The 19109-nt window shown below is 49.8% G+C and overlaps 1 protein-coding gene across 1 annotated transcript in view; it reads right to left on the bottom strand.

Annotated features, from left to right (window-relative positions):
• Positions 1–1251: 1251 nt before the first annotated feature.
• DAAM1 (dishevelled associated activator of morphogenesis 1) overlaps positions 1252–19109 on the bottom strand; it is a 93060-nt gene continuing 75202 nt past the window's right edge. Inside the window, exons 18-26 of the mRNA XM_063399583.1 lie at positions 14167–14251; positions 13296–13402; positions 11448–11536; positions 10484–10652; positions 9646–9753; positions 7147–7207; positions 6404–6535; positions 4718–4888; positions 1252–4158 (exon numbers count right to left, since the gene is read on the bottom strand). Coding sequence (XP_063255653.1) covers positions 3949–4158; positions 4718–4888; positions 6404–6535; positions 7147–7207; positions 9646–9753; positions 10484–10652; positions 11448–11536; positions 13296–13402; positions 14167–14251 — 1132 coding nt within the window. The 3' untranslated portion in view covers positions 1252–3948. The remainder of the gene's footprint in view (positions 4159–4717; positions 4889–6403; positions 6536–7146; positions 7208–9645; positions 9754–10483; positions 10653–11447; positions 11537–13295; positions 13403–14166; positions 14252–19109) is intronic.

The following is a 19109-nucleotide window of genomic DNA, read 5'->3' on the forward strand; positions in this document are numbered from 1 at the left end:
CACAGGAGACTTTTAATCAGGTGAAAGCCTGGACAGCCAGGACATCAATGGCTCAGACAGCACAGTGCCCACCCTGGTGCCCTCTCCTCTGGGATGACAAATATTGTATCCAAAATTTGGGTTCTTAAACAAGACATGCTGCTAATCCAGCCATGTGGAAGGGTTTGAAGTCGAGGAAACTTGAAGGTTACTAGGACTTTTTTTCCCGTCACGTATCTTGGTTGAATAAAAAGCTGTGTCCTGACCTGGCTCACATCTCCCACAGCCACCCTGCCCCCATCCTGTGTCACACAATGGCATGGCCCAGGAAACCTGCAACCTGCCACAAACTAGAATTCCAGGTCCTCATCTGTTTGTGGGGTTTGGCCAGCTTGTTCACATCTATTTATGGACAAACCCAGAGCAGCCCTATGCTGGGGACATGAGGATTTACGATGGGAAGAGCAGCTGGAGCCATTCCTGTTTTCCTTGGGCCCTCTCACCACACAGCCCTGGGCTGCTTTCCCATGGCATCACCAGCCCACAGCTGCCAGGGCTGGTGATGGAATCTGCACTCCCTGCCAGCCCCAGTCCAAAATGGGAAGCCCATGGGCTAGAGAACAATGCAGATGCTCCCACTGGCACAGGCAGTGGGGTCTGGGGGTGTGGGTGCTGCAAAAATCCCTCAAGAGTGTTGGAAAAAAAAGTAACACAGAGCCTGGATGGAAAGGTGTGTGGGAAAGGAAAAGGTGAGCAGGAATGAGACAGGAGGGGTTTGGGCTACTGCCAAGGAAGCATCACTAGATAGGCTTGCTAGAGGCACAGTGGCCAGCCCAGCCAGCACTTCTCCTGGAAAAAGGGACAGGATCCAATCCTATGATGCAAAACTGGCTGCTGCCTCAATGCAGGATCCTGGAAAAGCCCCAGTGGGCTTTTGGAAAAATTCCTACCAAGTGGGAACAGGCATCAGCAACAACATGAGCAGAAATGAACAGGTTCACCAGCTGGGAGGCATTTCAGAACCCACACGTGGGTGACAATGAGGATGCTGTAATCCTGGATGGATGGAAAAACCCAACTGCCTTAAACCCAGCAGGGTGGAAAAACCCCAACTTCCTAAAACCCAGCAAACAGGGAAAGGGTGAAGGGGGTATCACCTGACCCCAGAAATGCCTGCACACACACTCGAGAAAGAGCCTCTTTTTCAACACCTGCCTCAATTCCTAATTATCCCTTTTTTTCCCCTAAAAAATAACTCACGCCTCTGCCATGTACACTCACTGAAATCGTTTTGCTTTATTGCATATTGCCATCTTAGAAAATGTACAGTCTCATAACATTACACAGCATTTCCCACTAGCTAGAACTACTAACATCCTTGCACCTAACAGACTAACTTAGTCACTACGAAGCTAATATGGTCGAAGACATAAACTTTCGTTTACAAATTATTATGGATTTTTTTTTGTTGTTTTGTTTTTGGCATTATTAAAAAAAAATCATCTTTAAAATACACACCCAAGAGAAAAGAGTGGCTACTTACACCAGCACCAATCTAAAAGTAGTTTTCGACAATGGCACATGGAATTACCTGCACACAGCCTTTGTATTTATTTATAGAGATATAATATTTTTTCTTTTTTCTATTTTTTTTCTGAAAGAAAACAAAGAAATGGCAAAGTCAGCCTGACAATCAGGCTGTTGTAAAACAATTTAAAAAAGAAAACAACCCAAGAGGTTTGGAAGGGCAAGAGGAAATCTGTCAGGAAAGGTCCTGATGTGGCACTGGGGTTGCAGAGGCAGGAGCCGGGGTGGGTGCTGGCACCCAGGGACCCCGGGAGGAGATTGCTCTTTCTGACCCCCACCACCTGTCCAATTAATAAACACGTGTGACCAACCATTCCTTAAACCATCAGAAGCCAAACTTTTTTTTTATAACCTCTTTTTTTTTTCCTTCTTATTTTATGTATTTTCAATTCCCCCCATAGTCCATTCCCTCAATTGTATCAGCCCCATTTTTTTCAGCCATAAATAAAAAATATAAATAGAGGCACTTTAGTTAAGGAATAGTATTATCATTACCTTTTGTCTTTATTTCCCCCTCCTTCTTAAAGCAAAGTGCTTAACTCCACCTTTGAACATAATCTGCAGGTTTTGCAGCTGCTTGGATATGAGGTGCTGGACTTTTTGCGCTTGCCTGGTTTATTTATTACTGCTTTGAATGCTACTCAGAAAGTCTTTTTTTTCTTCTTTTTCCTTTTTCTTTTTTTCTTCTTTTTTTTTTAAATCTACAGTGCGTTGAACGTTGCAATGAAGAAAAGAACAAAATGGTAAAACCACAGCTCTTGACAACTCTGCTTTGAGAGAGATTTCACAGCTTTCACTCAGCACACAGACCCCGCGGCCTTCAGGTGCTTAGAACCTTATTTTTTTTATACAAATTAGTTTAAACAGCACTTTTGCTATACAGTACATATAGTTAACTGACATCCCATACCCCACCAGTAATACCGATTATCTGACAAAAAAAAAGAACAACCAACCTTATTTCAAATAGTGTTAATATCTAGTGCAACAGGGACAAACTCATCTCTCCACAGGAAAAAGAACAAACAAACAAACAAAAAAAAAAGAGATCACAAAAGTATTGGTGGTATAAAAAGGTTTTGTTTTGCTTTCTTAAAAAACATACCACAAATAAATAAAAGTAAAAAGTAACAGTCCTCTATATACTCAGCATAATTTAAGAATAGAAATGTTAATATGTTAATGGTGGTTATTTTTTATTCTCCAATTCTTAATTTTCTAAACCCTTAAATTATTACTCCCTGAGAGCTCTGAATTACTTTTATTATTCTTTTTTTTGTCTTTTTTTTTCTTTTTTTTTTTTTTGGACTGACATTTGACAGGTAGTTCTGCTTACAAATTTGCAATGACAATGAACAGCAAACCAGTCAAAAAAGGACCTGGCTAAGAGACAAGTGTTTCTTGGCATCGCTGCTTCTGTGTGTCTGAGAAAGAAAAAGGAAAAGAAGGCAGGTGAAAGCTGGCGGGTTTTACCCCAACCCCTTTGTATTTCAGAGACCTTTGGTCCTGACCCACCTTGACAGAGGATACAGTTTGTCCCATTGAACAGAAAGCAAGAACAAAAGTTACAACGCAAAAGTTTTTATGCTCTTCGTCTCCTCTGAGAACCGAACCTTTCCCACCGCCTTGGGCCAGAAAACGTTGCAAAAGTATAAATACATCAGTGTGGCGTTACAGCGAGAAGCACTTTGGGGTAAAGTCTGTCCTTTAGCAAGGTGGCAGCGGGAGGAAAAAGAGCATTTCCCAAGGATGACGGGAAGAGCATCGCCGGGAGCGCCCGCGGCGCCGAGCTCGGGAACCGGCGCGAACGAACGCACGGATCTGCGAGTTTCTCAGAATCATCACGACAATGAGAGAAAACAAACAAACAAACAAACAACGGAATAAAGTTCAGTCTACTTTGCTCTTTTTTTTCATCTTTTCTTCTTTAAACCGCTCGGCTTGTGTGCAAGGCGTCCCCTGCCAACGGCCCGAGGGCGTTCTGAGCAGGAGAGCAGCAGGAGGCAGCTTCCCCGCTGGCCTTGGGGCCACGGGGACGACCGGCGGCTTGGGGTTGGGTCCTCTCGTGCTCCACGGACGCGGCATTGTGCTTGTGCATGGGGAGAACTACTTTTTGGAGTGGGGAGGAGGCAGTGCTGGCCCTCACCAACGTGAGCTGCCCACACACCTCCCTCCACACCCCCCGACCCGACTATGTACACAGTATATACACACACGCGCTCGCCCGCGGGGACAAAGAGCGCGCCACTGTTCCGCCTCGAACCGCCAGGCAGCGTCGTGGAAACAACAACAACAACAAAAAAACCAAAACCAAAACCAAAACCCACTCGAGAAAGACTGACCCGCTGTGTCTTTTGCTGGGTTTTGCTGCCAGTTCGTCTCTCAGAAGTTGAGCTTGGTGACGGGCCTCTCGCGGCCGCTCTCGGCCAGCTGGTTGGTGATGCGCTTGCGGTTGCGCTTCAGCTTGGTGAGGTCCTTGTCGAAGACTTCTCCCGAGCGCAGGGCCGACACCAGGTCGTCAAACTCGCCACCCTCCTCCCCGCTCTCCTTCGCCTTCCTCGCCTTGCGCTCCCGCTCCCGCTGCTCCTTCAGCTGCATGTCATGGTGAGGGGGAGAGAAGGCAGCTCAGTCGCACACAGGTGGTTGTGGGGGTGCCCAGCATCCCCAGGTGATCCCCAAACTCACGGAACAAGGGTGCTTTCCCACTCCAGTGCTTAGCTCATGAGAGGTGGTCAGGGTTATGGATAGACCACATCCCTGGAAGTGCTCCAAGGACAGGTTGGACAGGGCTTGGAACAAACTTGTCTAGTGGAAGGTGTCCAAGCCCACAGTGAGGATGTTGGAACTAGAACTAGGTCACTTCCAATCCAAGCCATTCTATGATTCTGAGATTCTATGGTACAAGCCATGGGCTGGGGGGTCACAGCAGCCAACAGACAGCACCAGCTCTGCTGCACATTTCAGCTGCAAGACCTCACCGAACCCAAGGTCATAAATCAAGTAACCAAAAGTGAAAAGCCATTGGGACTAAGACTACACAAGCTCCCTTCCCAGTCTTCAGTGCCACCCTGACCACCACGAGGACATCACGACACGTTTGGCACTCCCAGGTGCCCTGGGGGTGCTGCCAAACTTGCTGGTGTGTGCTCACCTGTGCCTCCATGCGTGCCCGGCGCTCCTCCTCCTCCTTCCTCTTCCTCATGTTCTCGTTCTCCTGCTTGGCCTCGGTCACAGCTTGCAGGAACTGGTCAAAGATGCCAAAGAATTCATCAGGCTGCATTTTGTCTGTGTCTTCTCCAAAGTGCTTCACAGCCTTGGAAAACTGGAAGAGAGAAGACAGGGGTGCATCAGCCTTGGATAAATTCACTGGAGAGGTGGAACTTTCAACCTGATGGGGCACAGTGAAACACTTCCAGCAGCCACAGCACACAGCAGGGCTTTGCCTCATCAAGCCTTGATTTAAACCTGAAATAAATCGCCTCATGTGTTACCTGTTGCTCTGCAAGTCCTGGATCACTACCAAGCTCCCTCTCCCCATCTCGCCTCTGGCTCTGCTGAGCCTCCCCTGCCCCAGCTCCACTTTATTAACTAAGCAGCAGTAAAAACAAGGAAGCAAAATACTGTGGGACTGAAGACATAAAACTAATAGTAAACACGGCAGGGGAAGGGAAACTTGCACTTTTAAGTTTTTCTTTGAAGTATTTTTGGGGTATTATTTATCATTGCCACATGCTCTGCTATTGAAACCAAATGTGTTGGTGAAACTTCTAAAAGAGATTTCTGCCCAGGCTCAGGCACAGCCCTGGGCAGGGAAATAGGGAGTTTTCTGGCCTCTTGTGCTGTTTGCACACCATTAATGTGAGGGAGGCGAATGAGGCCGTAGCAGGGGTCAGGACAGGACATCCACGATCTGCCAATGTCCCCAAGCAGCCCCCAAGCTGTCCTTGGGACTGACACTCTTTGTTCTCACTTCCAGTCTGAAGGAGGCTCTTTGTGCAGAGCAAGTTTGTTAAAATTGTGGAGGCACATTCTGCAGATAAGCACGCTTAAAAGAAAAGAAAAACAAAATCAAAGCACCAACAGATTTATTAGTTGCTTTGATATTGCAGGGTAGACCAAGAGGAACGTTTTTAAAGCCTGCCTGTATGATTTAGTTTTATTTGCAGGGGTGCCCCAGGCTCTTTAAAAGACATTTAGTGCATTTTTATTTCTTTGTTTACTTAAGAGACTTAACGCTTCAAGATGCAGGGAGGAATCTGAGAAGTGCCACTATATAAGTCAATATAATTGAGGTTAATCTTGCTGATTTTAATCAAGATATTACAATTCTCTGCCGTGTTACAAGAGATTCTGGTGGGGGAGGGAATGCTGAAAATGCTCTCCTCATGTGATATAAAGTTTATAAAATGGGGATGTTTCTGCTTTCCTAAGAGAAAACAGGAACACAACTTGAATCTGGACATATGTTTAAAAAGCAAAGAGCTGGAGCACTCCACATAGCCCATCCCTCCCAACAACCATGGAAAATTGCTTTAGAGTGGACTTCCACAGATGCTGGGGACCACGACCAGACCTTCTCCTCCAGATCCAGCCAAGTCAGCAGAAGATGGTGCAGTTTGCAGAGCATTTGTCACCAGTCCTAACCCAGTGCAGAGAATATCAGAATATCATCAACAGGCCAAAAGGGTGGCCTGGGTTAGCCACGGCCTCAGGGAGGTCCATCACAATGCCCAAGCATGGCTCAGAAGGACAGTGCCAACTGGAGAATGGGCACAGCCAGGGAGAGGGAGGTGAGGCTGAAAAGCTGCTCAGATCTCAGGGACACTGGTGGCCTTACCAGCTCTTTTGCTTCCGTCAGGAGATCTTCAACATCCGAGAAGCTGAAGCTGGCCAGGGTGATGAACTGGCTGACGACAGACACAAACTTGTCACCTGCTTGCTGGACCTGAGACTTCTGGAAGTCCAGCTCCTTTGGAGGGGGAAATAAAAAGGTAAATCTGGTCAGATTGTGGCTGATGAGGGACACAAATACCATTGGCCTTGGGAGTGTGCCTGAATCAGTGCCAGGGGTTCTGCCAGCACCACCACTGCTGCTTCCCCTGCCATGCATGGCACCCTGGATTACACTGCCTGAAGTAAGCTAGTATGCCATATCCTACAGGAAAACTTATGGAAGCAGGATAATTCAGCAAGACTGAGTCCTTTGGGATGCCTCCACCATTTCACCACCACTCCAGCTGTGCTGCAGAAGTGCTCCCCAACCCTCAGTGGTTTTACAGCCAAGGGGAGACTCCCCTGCACATCACAGGTCCTCCTTGGGCATCACCACTAGGCTTACTCAGCCTCCCTTGATGTATTAGACATAAACCATGCGTGTGCCTAAACACACATGGTAACTTCAGTGCCAGAACAGCCCTGAGAGGACAGGCACACGTGCAGGGCAGGAGGGAAAGGCAAACAGATCTCCAGGATGGGAGATAAAAGCAGCTTTGCTGGGAGCTCCCTGGCCTGCCTCCCCAAGGAAGGATGCAGTCCTGCTCAAAGCCAGGCTGGACTATACTTGATTTAAATCATACTTACAGTCTCCACTGCTCTCAGGCCGCTTCTCAGGGTGTTTATTTCTTTCTCCAGCTCAGTCATGCTGTTGGAAATAGCAGGATGTTAATTTTCAGCTTTTCCCAGCAAAATCTACAGCTCTCCGACCAACCTGACCATGGTTTTCCCACTGAAAAGCCCCCAACCCTGCCCACATTGCCTCCTCTTTGCAGATCAGCATGACTCAAGCAGCAAATCAGGCTGACAGCCTCTAAGCTGGGACTATCTCAAAGTGGCTGCAGCTGCTTGTTTCAAAGCAAAGCACTTTTTCTGTATTTTTAATCAACTGTGCAGGTTTAGCAAGCTCAGCAGCCTCCAGCCCTCTCCAAGAGAAAGGATGGCTCAGGAGAGGGCCTTGCTGGGCACAGATTTCTCTCCAGGTCCAGAAAAGATGGGATCATTGTCCCAGAGCACAGAGGACAGCTTTTCAGGGTACCACGGCTGGGTGAACACCAGGCAAAGCATCCTTCCGAGGAGCAGCGAGGCTTTCACAAAGGGAGACAGCCCAAATATAGAGAAATGAAAATAAATCACCACGTCTGGCGCTGGCTTTGTTTACACAAGGCTCAAGCCCCTGATGAGCTTCAAATTCAAGTGCTTATGGGTTTCTACCACTGTGTCTGAGGGGAAGCTTTCTCACAAAGCCTCGGTGACCACAGGCTTGATGCCTTTCCAGGGGTGTCTGAGCGAGGGCTGGGGTCCTTGGAAATGCTGAGGCTGGGTCATGGGGCAAGCATTCCTGGCAGGTTTAGTCTGGGAAAATGTAGTTTTGGGAGCCCTGTGCTCCAGCAGTTCATTACTAGCGGTGGGATTGACAGAGGCGGCAATTTCTGCTTCACAGCTGCAGCACTGGGGGGAATTCAGGGTTTTCCAGAGCTTTAGAAACTTTTTGGTTTCGCTCTAGATTGGACCAAGCCCAAATCTTACATATGGTGTCCAGTTTAGAGTGAAATGATAAAGTTTAGGGGGGTGAAGAAACCCTCTGTGCAGGCGTTTTCTTTCCCATCCGTGTGTCTGTGCAACAGCTGCAGATCAGGAGCATGGGAACGCCAGAGTCTGCAGCAGCAGGGAGCACGTCCTGCTCAGCTGTGCCCTCAGCTGATGCCTACAAACTGAGCACCACAGAACCATGGAATATCCTGAGCTGGAAGGGACTGACAAGGATCTCCGAGCCCAACTCCTGGTCCTGCACAGGAGAGCCCCAAGAATCCCACCCTGTGCCTGAGAGCATTGTCCAAATGCTTCTGGAGCTCTGCCAGGCTTCATGCTGTGACCATTGCCCTGGGGAGCCTGTTCCAGTGCCCAGCTACCCTCTGGCAGAAGAAGACTCTTCCCTACACACCAATATTTGTCCTGTCATTGTGCTCAATCCCAATGGCTGATGATTATTTTACATTTTATACATGAGGATCCTTGTTTTGTCCAGCACACATCTTCCCTGGGAACCCACCACTGCTACAAGAGATGTCTGAAGCTTGGAAGACCCTCGAGCCACCGTAAAGTCCAGGTACATTTCATAGCATCATGGAATGGTTTGGGTTGGAAGGGACCTCAAAACCCATCCAGTTCCAACCCTGCTGCCATGGGATACATTCCACTATCCCAGGTTGCTCCAAGCCCCATCCAACCTGGCCTGGAACACTTCCAGGGAGGAGGCATCCACAACTTCTCTGGGGAGCCTGTTCTAACTGCACCCTCCCTAAAGAGATGCAGTTTCAGCCCCTTTTCATGTCCACAGCTGACACGAATGGCTGCAGAAATGTGTGACCTTTGCTGCCCACATCCCTGAAGCATCAAAGCCCATAAGCTCCTGCTGGAGTTTAAAACCAAAACAGAGCCTGATTGATTTCAGAGATACTTCAACACACACTTGAGAGCTTTGCAGAGCAACAGCAGATTCCTCCTGAACTTCAAGGTCCAGGCTGTGTTTAAGGGCTTTGCTGAACTGGGGCAGCCTGTTCCCAACAGGTCAGTGGGCAGGGTTAAAAAGCTGATTGCACACCCCATGCTGGTGGAGCAAGGGGCAGGCAGGACCTGGGTGCAGGTGAGTCCCTCCCACAGCTGCCTGGTCCTGCCCCTGCTGCAGGCACAGCCTCCCTGGCAGATGAAGATAACCAGCTGCCCTTTATCTGCAGCCACACCGCAGCCGCTTCCTCCCGGATCACTTAATGCACCATTAGAAATTAATTAAATGCTTCTGCGGTGAGATAACAGCAGGAAGCGGCTGCTCCCAGCAGCTCTCCTCCCCCAAGCTCAGAAGTTTAGAGCCTTCACTGCCAGGGCTGTGATTTAAAGCTGCCAGGTGATGTTTGCTTCTGACTCCTGGGCTGCTCTGGGCCAGCGTGGCCACGGCAGGGGATACAGCCCAGCAGCCAGGATCTGGCCAGGAGGGTGAGCTGGGGTGAGGTGACGTGGAAAAGCAGGCTGAAATGAGGGGACAGGAGCTCCCAGTGCTGCCTAAGTGCCACCTCAACCCCTGCTTACTTGACTTTGGCTGCCTGCGGGATGTCTCGCAGCTCCTCATGCAGGTGGAGGACTTTGGGATATTTCTTTTCCACGACAGTGATGAGATAGTGCAGCAGGGTGATGTTCCTAGGAGAGAGGAGCAGAGAGGTCAGGGTGGCAGCATCTTGGGGAGCTCGCTGTTCAGGCAAAACCCCTGGTTAAACCCCAACCCTAGTCAGGAACTGTTTGAAGATTCCTGCAAGGATGCTGCTTGATGCCTGTCTGGGGACATGGGATGGGTCTGTCCCATGCCCAGCTACAGGGCAGAGCAGCCTGGTCCCTGCAAACAAGGGTTCTCCACAGCAGGAACCCAGGGGAGGTGACTTGAGCACTTGTCCTCCACTGTCTTTACTGATGGATGAGGCTTGAGACCTGACCCAGCTCCTCTTGCTCTGTGAACAGAGCTCAGCAGGGCAGAGCAAACCAGGTAATGGCTGCATCAGCATGGGAGAGTGGCAGAGGGAGTTCCTGTGAAGAAAAGCCCCTGGAAACCCTTTCTGTGGCTCTTGGCATCTTCAAAGGGGTTAAAAGGCATTTGGAACATGATCCTCCTCATCAGCTTTGGCTACAGTTTATCCAGCCCAGGAAGGAAAGGCCTCATCAGTCACTCTGCTGATCTGCAGCTTGGCTTCCCTTGAAAGCTGTCCTGCTCAAAAAAGTGCACACTCACATCACTGGATGTGCTGAATTGTGCAGCAGGAGGAGGGGCCTGCTCCCACCTACCCATGTCCCAGAGGAAATGCTGATGAGCCCTGCACTCCCCCAGCACCCCTGGGGCCCGTGGATGCTACCAAGGGTAAAGGCAGGGGCTGCTCACTTGTCAATGCTGGACTTGGTGTCCGCAATCTTGTTGAGGCTGGAGATCTTAAACCCAAAGGCGTTGCCCCTCTGGCCCTTGTTCATGTAGTTCCCAAAGGCCAGGACCACCTCCAGGAGCTGCTGGAGGCTGCTGCTCTGCAGCACTGCCTTGGAGCCAGCACGGATGGCTGCAAGCAGAGAGGGGTGGGACATTACCCCCTGCCACAACAGCCCACCAGCAACCCCCTCAGTGCCCCCAAAGAGTGACCATGAACCCTTTCCTTTCCTTTCCTTTCCTTTCCTTTCCTTTCCTTTCCTTTCCTTTCCTTTCCTTTCCTTTCCTTTCCTTTCCTTTCCTTTCCTTTCCTTTCCTTTCCTTTCCTTTCCTTTCCTTTCCTTTCCTTTCCTTTCCTTTCCTTTCCTTTCCTTTCCTTTCCTTTCCTTTCCTTTCCTTTCCTTTCCTTTCCTTTCCCTTCCCTTCCTTTCCCTTCCCTTCCTTTCCCTTCCCTTCCTTTCCCTTCCTTTCCCTTCCCTTCCCTTCCTTTCCCTTCCCTTCCCTTCCTTTCCCTTCCCTTCCTTTCCCTTCCTTTCCCTTCCCTTCCTTTCCCTTCCCTTCCTTTCCCTTCCCTTCCTTTCCCTTCCCCTCCCTTCCTTTCCCTTCCCTTCCTTCCCCTCCCCTCCCTTCCTTTCCCTTTCCCTTCCCCTCCCTTCCTTTCCCTTTCCCTTCCCCTCCCTTCCTTTCCCTTTCCCCTTCCCTTCCCCTCCCCTCCCCTCCCTTCCTTTCCCTTCCCTTCCTTTCCCTTTCCCCTTCCCTTCCCCTCCCCTCCCTTCCTTTCCCTTTCCCCTTCCCTTCCCTTTCCCCTTCCCTTCCCCTTCCCCTTCCCCTCCCTCCCTTCCCCTGGCTCATCCTGGCACAGAGGATGCTCTTCCTGGGAGTGATCCCTGTGCTGGCACAGAGTCCCTTGGCAGATGTGGTCACTTGCCTTCCACCTTGGGCTTGACCTCTGCAACTCTCTCTGCAAACTTTTTCTTGAAGTAGAGGGACTGCAGCCTTTGCTGATAATGGTTTATCCTGGAAAAGAGAGGAGGTGCAGGTTGAGCTTTGCTTGCTCCAGGCAGAGCTCCGTGGTTCCACTGCTCACAGCTGTGCTTACAAAGCATTCTTCAGCCAGGGTGATTAAAAGATAATGACCCCTTTTCTCCCTGAAACGGTGCTGGGATGGGAAAAATTGACAACTGAAGCTACAGCTGTGCTGGGGTGGATCCCTGTGGGTTCTTAAGCACATGCTTAAGCCTATCCCCTTAACTCAGCAGGTTCAACAAGTGGATTTTTACACCCTGTTGGTATGAACAAACAGTTCTTTCACAACCACTCCTAAGCAAAGGTGCTGATGAGGTCTGCGCTCCCTATGGATTTGTGATGAGCTGCAACTGGAGAGAGGCTCCCCACAATCAGAACTAATGAAACTGGACCTTCTGATCATCAGAATGATGGGCTGGGCTGGAAAGCCCCTCTCCTGGGTGAGTCAGTGATGGCTCTGCTCCTGTCAGTTGTGTTTATGCTGGCCAAGATCTCACTTGGTTGCACATGGCAGTCTGATCTGAGTCACTTGGATCAAGCACCCACGGGAGACATGCTCACACACAGAGCCACAAGCTAGGCTGTCCTGCTAATCAGAGGTGACAAAGACATCACACTGGGTTACAGGCCACAAGGCAAAATTAAAAAGCCGTGCTGGAAATCAAGGAAAACACTTGCATCAGCACATTGTGCTTTCCAAAGGATGAAGGCATGGGAGCAACGCTTAGGCAAGAGTCTGTGAAGAAGGAAGGTGACCTGTGATAGAAAAAGCTAATTCTGAGCATGACTGAGCCCCGAGGGCTCAGGTCTGAACCTCACAGCTCCATCCTGCCTGCCTTTGACACTCAGCAACCACACAGCACATCAGCACCGTGCTCATCCATGCACTTCTCGGGGAGCATTTCTATTTCTGATCTCCCAGTGCAATTGTAAAACTCGCTGACCTTGCCAACAAGTGACTGCCTTGAAGTTCAGCTAAGAAATTCAAAGAGCTCAGTGCTCAGTTCAATTTAAATAAGGAGCTTCAAGATTTTAACCCAGCACCTCTAGAGGATGTGCATGCAATAGATAAGGTTATTCATCCCTGAAGACTCCTAAGTTATACATGATTGCTACCAGGAGCAGGAAGAAATGACATTTCCTTTCAGTCTCACATAGTCTCAGGAGCCCTGGAGATGAGTCAGTCCTGAGGAGAGAAGTGGGACTCATCTACACAGCAGGGCAAAATGTACATACATCAGGCTTGAATATTCATTAGGATGAAAGGGAAAGGAGCATTGTGTTATCATTTTAACAGCACTTCCCACCTGGGGCACAATGCATCAGTCATAGAATGGTTTGGGCTGGAAATGACTGAAAGATCATTTAGTTGCAACCCCTCTGTCCTGGAGGGACACCTTCCACTTGACCAGGTTAGATTACAGAATCCCAGAATCATCAAGGTCCAAAGAGACCCTCAGGATCATCTAGTCCAACCACCAACCCAGAACCACCACAAAATCCATCTCCCCATCCCTGTCTATCCACCTGCTGTTTGTATAGGAGCACAACCCTGATTTCAGGACCAGAACATCACATATGATCCTTCTAATTTGGAGCACCTTGCTTGCCCTCCTGTCTGCTTGGCCCACTCATTTCTTAATGTGAAAAACAGTAAGGAGGGCTTATTTCCCAAGCAGGCTTCATGAAACAGCCACCCCCCAATCAGCCTGTGCAGCCACTGTCCCAAATGTGTCCCTGAGCCTCCAACCTGCTCATTTCGAAGAGGAACCGGTCAGCCTTGGCCATGCGGTCCAGCTCGTGCTTGTGCTCCTCCAGCAGGTCAATGTCACCCTTTTCAGGAACAAACTTCAGGAGCTGGACAGGAGAAAGCACAGCAGTGGACGTGAGATCCATGCACGCTTTTTTTCAGGAGTTAAAAAGTGATTTATTTCCTTGAGTCTAACACCTTTTCAGCATGTACAGACAGTGACCCCAAGGCACCTGTGAAATAAGTGTTATTGCTGTCCCTGTGACCTCCCTCACATTACTCCATCACGTCAGTGTCTCCTGCCTCTGCCCTGCCATCACTCAGCTTTTACAACAAATGAATCAAGTCTGCCTCAAGGAGGTTTCAACATCAGCTCTGCCAGAGGAGATGTCAGTCAGGGATTCCCATTTGTAGCAACTCCACTTATTAGCAGATGGAAATTTCGTGCAATGAATCCTCCCACATCTCTGCTCAAAGTGCAATTACCAGCTCAGCTTTAAGGACAGGTGAATAATATGCTTCCAAAGGGACTCAGAGGGGGTGAAAATGGGATTCTCCTTGGAGGACTGTCACAAACACAAATAAACCACCACCGAGCACAAACTTCAAGCTGCAGCCACAAAAAGGGGAAATGGTCCCAGGGCAGACCTGGGTACAGGAATGGCACATGGGGGCCATGCTGCTCCCAGCACTGGTGCCACAACTGAGCTGCTTTCCTGCTGCTCCAGCCCACCAGGGTGGTTTTTCACCAAGTGGCGGGTAAATAATTTGGGGCCCAGCACACTCAAAGCTGTGCTTTGGTCCCAAGCACTTGGCACAGCGATGTCTCAGCATGAGGCCACCATGAAGGAGCACCAGACACATCTCCCACCTGTTCCAGCATGTCTTTTGGGAGGTCCTCCTGCTCGTCCATCGTCAAAATCGCTCGTTTGATCTCCTCATTGGAGAGTTTCAGCCTGGGAGGTGGAGGGAAAGGAGAGTTATTCCCAGCCCAGCAACAGGGGAAGGCTCAGGAGTGTTTCCCTACACACCTGTGCAACATGAACAGCTGAACCCCCAGCCAGCAGCAGCATCACAAACAGCTCCATCCAGCGTGTTAGGGAGCAGGATGTGTGAGAAACGTGGTAGGACCTTGCTCTGCCAAGGCTCAGCACAACACTGGCCCTGACCCTGCTGCAAACAGGGGGCCAAACCCACCCAGCCAATTCCCTCTCCCCACAGCACAGCTGCCATTCCCTATTTCCCTGTTTTACAGTACTTTATTTAAGGATTGTAAGCAGCACATTGAATACCCAACTCTCAGATGTAACTCTTGCCCATAGCAATGCTGCTCCTGCAGTCCCAGCACCCCCAAAGGCCACAGGGCCAGTGAGGTGACATTCCCCTGGCAACAGAGCCCAGCCCAGGCTCAGGAGTGCAGCTCAGCACTGCCCCTGAAGCCACAACCCTCAAGGAAAATCTGGCCAATTTCCACCACTGTTCTTGAATTTAAACCCTGTCTCTCCCACTTTTCCTCACCACCTTTGGCTGGAGTCTTCCTCTAGGAAAAAATCAGAAAGAAATCCAAAATCTGGACAAGTGGATGTTCAGCATCCCAGGAAACCCATCATTTTGGTTTTCTTTGGAGGGGTGGGGATTCAATGCTCTTGGAAGTGTAAGAAGCTAGAAACCAGACTCTCCTCCACCTTTTTCTTCCCCTACTTCACCTAACAGGAATTGAAGATGCAGCCTCAAAGTGGAGATTTCCAAAACCACAGACCACTGTGTCACAGCGAGCACCACCAGGCTGGGCTTCCCTGGCAGGGATCTTTCTGCCAGCAGCCCACACTGAGCTGAGGCAACAGAGATGGAAAGACACCCTTGGCTCCTCGTGGGCTGGAGCAGCCATTAATTACAGTTTAATTCGACTGCAAGGAACCGCTCCCTGCAAGGACTTTGATTGCAAAACCACACGTATTTTTCTCATTCTTTGCATTGCGGTCTACAAAATAATCTAAATTAAATAAAGGGATAACCCAGAAACTCCTGCAACTCTATTTACCTACATCCTCTCTCTTGCCTGGCGTGCAGTTGTGGTTAAAGGCATTGCAACAGACCCAGTTTAAAAAATGTAATTCCCTGTACTGGCACGCAGGGAAAAGCCACAGAGTTGAAAAGAGCTGTTTGAGGAACCCCATGGCCCCAGTATCGGTGATCAGTGCTGCCAAGGGATGCTGAAACACTGGATGTGGCTCCAAGGAATGAGCTGGAACCAGAAACACGACCCACAGCAGGATGTGAGACCTTGGAAGTCAACCTGATCAGCAGATGAAAAGATCAGGAGCTGACTTGATCACTCTGAGTAATTAAACAAGGAGGGTGTTTTTCACCCCCACATCTCTTCAGGGTGCAGACTGAGACTGTGGAGTTGGCTTTTGGAAGCTAAGGCTGATACAGGAAGGGTGCTGGTCTCTGAGGCCAGGGTAGCAAGTGCTTGATTTAGCTTGGAAGATTTTGCTCAATTAGCTTTATTGAGACAGGCGCATCTTACAGACCTGGTAAGTAAATCTTCATTCCTTATGAGCCCATGTTTCTCATCCTGTACTCAGTCCTGTCTCACCCCCTCCTCAAGGGAGCACCCCAGAGAGGGTCTGTTTAATTAAGGAGTGAATGAAAATCTACCTCAGCCAGGGGAGGAAGCTCAAAGATTGCACTGAGCAGTGGCCAAGACACTTGCTGGGGTCATCGTACAAGGAACAAATCCAAAATCCTTGGAAAATATCCCCTCTGCTGCTTGCAGTGCCAAGCAGCCACATCCTGGGGTCAGGTCACTCTACCTGTCCCTTACAATGGCAGTGGCCAGGATGGGACAGGATCCGAGGTGGGATGTGAAACTGCAGGAAAACTCCTTTCACACCCAAGCAGAAACAGGAGGGCTCAGACCACCAACGCCAGTCTCCACCCTGATGAAAAGCATTCATTGCCTAGATCTGGGCATCTGGGGATCCCTGGGAGGCAGAAATGCTCCTGGGAGAAGGGGGTGGGCAGGCAGCTACTCCTCATCCATGGCAAACACCTGAAGCACAGAAAAGTCCCGTGATCATCTCCAGGAGGGTGGGGGAAGATGAGGGTGACTTTTTTAAGCCCTTACTCATTGAAAGCAAAGTCAACGATAAAAATGCATTTAAAAAGAAAGAGTTTGGGGGAAAAAAAAACCAACAACAACCCAATAACTTTTCTCAGGAATCATCACAAGCCACTGCCAAGAACAAGAGCCTGCCCCTGCATCGGCAGAGAGCAAGCGCGGGGCGCCAGAAGAAAACAGCTTCTCAGACGACTTGATGGGAAAGGGGCCAGTGAAAGCTAGAAGCTTATCTATAACCACAATAATTATCATTGTTGGCAGCAGCTGTCGAAGGCGAGCCGTCTGAGAGGAACGGGGTCACAGGACTCGCTGTCACAGGGATTTAGGGGCAGCAGCCTGGTGATGCGAGGTGACAGCTCGCCAGCCCCACCAGCGCGGGGCCGCCCGGCGCGGCTTTTGTCGGAGCCCGCGGAGGACGGGGCAAGTGTGAAGGGGAAAAACAAATTCCAGAAAGCAAATTCAGGGAAAGGGACGCGCCCTGCTTGAAAAGCCACATTCATTTGAGGGGGAAAAAAAATAAAAATGAAAAAAGCCTCACGTCGCCTCGCTGGGAGGGAGGAATCAAACGAGGCATTCACTGCCAGCGCAGCCGGAAAACGACGGAGCGAGGGGTGGGTTTGCATGTGGCAGAATGCAGGGCTAAAAATACACACCCACAGACAGGGAGCAAAAGCAAGGGCTTGGTGGGTTCACAGAGGGAGACACGGGAAGGCACTGACATCAGCAAAGTGTTCTCCAAAAAGCAGAAGGAAAAAAGCAAGCCTTAAAAATATTCTTGTGCTGCGTTACAAGCTGGAGGAAAATCCAGTGATCTCACTGCGCAGTAATTTCTCCCAAAGCAATGGAAACAGGCAAAAAAATAAATCTACAGAGAGAGATAAAGTATCTCACTGGCCGTAATCTTTCCACGCTGCGAGCCAGACAATGCCTGGTGAGCTCACAAACGTCTGGGCTAAATCAGGGGCCAAGCCTGCAGGTCCTTTTGCATGTGAGTGTCTGCTCAGCCCCGTGGTGGCCATGCAAGCGAGGCAGGACAGCAGAGCCCAGCTGCCAGACCAGTCCCTTTGGAACACTGGGATCAGGGACCCACAGCTTTGGGATGGGCAGCTGGGGTGGGCAGAGGCAAAAGGGTTTGCCCAGTGATCGTGGAGTCTGCTGGAGATGCGGGAGCTGGACCTGAGAATACTAAAAGGATGCGTGGGCTTTATCCCTACACCACCTCTGAGACACTTGGCATCAAATCACCCAAAGGGATTTTGGGGAGAGAAGCTCAGTTGTGGTCCTGGGAGAACCATGGGATGAGCTCCAAGCACTTCCAAAGCAGCATCTGGGGCAAGTCACTGCAACTTCAAAGCCACTCATCCCTGCTTGAGGATGGGCCTGGGAAAAGCCACATAGAGGCCTGAGGACCACCTTGCAGGGCAAGCCTGATCCTGCTTCTCCCCTAGGAACTGGCCCACAGGGAAAGGCAGGCAGGCAGCAACCTCCATCCTGCCCTTTTTTGGGATCAGTTACTGGCAATTCGTTTCCAGCCATTGCTTTCTTGGAAGAGCAAGGTTTGCTGGTGAGATGAAATTGAGACCTTCACTCAGTGAGATGTGCGAGATGCCTTTGAAGTTCAGTGCTTGGGTCTCTCCTCTTGCCACTGAAGGAGCTATTTGTGTGCTTGACTTCCAAACATACACTTAAACCTCTGGCTGAATCACACCTAAACCCACTCGATGCTCAGCCTACGTACGCCGGGAGCAGCTCAGCCAGTGCCCCAAATCCCATCGTTTTACTTGCTAATAGCTGCCTGCCACAGACATACTCATTTGCCTGCCGCTTTAAACTCTGCTTTCATCATCATCCTTTTTTATTTGGACTGCTAGGAAGCACGAAAATCCCCAGAAGCAGCCCAGAGCAGAGGCAGACAGAAGCAGGGCAGTTTTACCCCCAAACGCTGCCGCACTCATCGCTCTCACTGCCCACAGGCTGCCAGCCACCTCTGGGAGAAGCACCAGGGGCTGAGTTACCCACTTAGAGGTTTCCTTTTTTTTGCAGACATCAGCCTCTCCAAGCTTTCTAGGGAAGGAAATCAGCTGGGCTGCCCAGACAAGGCAACATCTCCACTTGGAAGAACCAGACAGAGCCCACAGTCTGGGAAAACACTGAATTCAGCTGCAAACCCAACCCACCAGAGATGCTCCTACATCCTGGCCAGTCCTGGGTGGCACAGAAGTTTCTGTGCCTCCAGACAGCACAGTGAATAGTTTTAAATTTTACTGATGTTGGAATTTTCTTTTTTTGCTGGGTGAGTCAAAACAAGTGGAACTTTTTGCTGCTCTTTGGGTGTTTTTTTCCAAATAGCTAACACTGATGGCTCATCCTTTCAAACCACCTCAACCTGGTTTCCCTTTTCTCAGGATTCAGTATCACCAGTGTAGTTTATCTGGCTGAAATAATTTCTATAATTTTGGCAGCAGTTTGGAGATCAGATTAAATTTCTGGTAGCTGTGCTGAGCCTGCCTGGTGAGGGGTGTGAGGGAGGCTGTCAGACCAGCAGGGCAGCTGTAAGAGGGAGACATCCCCTTCCCAAAATTCAGATGTGGGCAGCAAGGTCCTGTTCGAATTATTGCTGCTCCCTGAACCGTGCTGATACCCAGAACTTCCCCAGCCTAGAGAGACTCTCTTCAATCACCAGCAAAGAG

This window comes from Prinia subflava, chromosome 5 (assembly GCF_021018805.1).
Source record: "Prinia subflava isolate CZ2003 ecotype Zambia chromosome 5, Cam_Psub_1.2, whole genome shotgun sequence".
NCBI classification, from domain to species: Eukaryota; Metazoa; Chordata; class Aves; order Passeriformes; family Cisticolidae; genus Prinia; species Prinia subflava.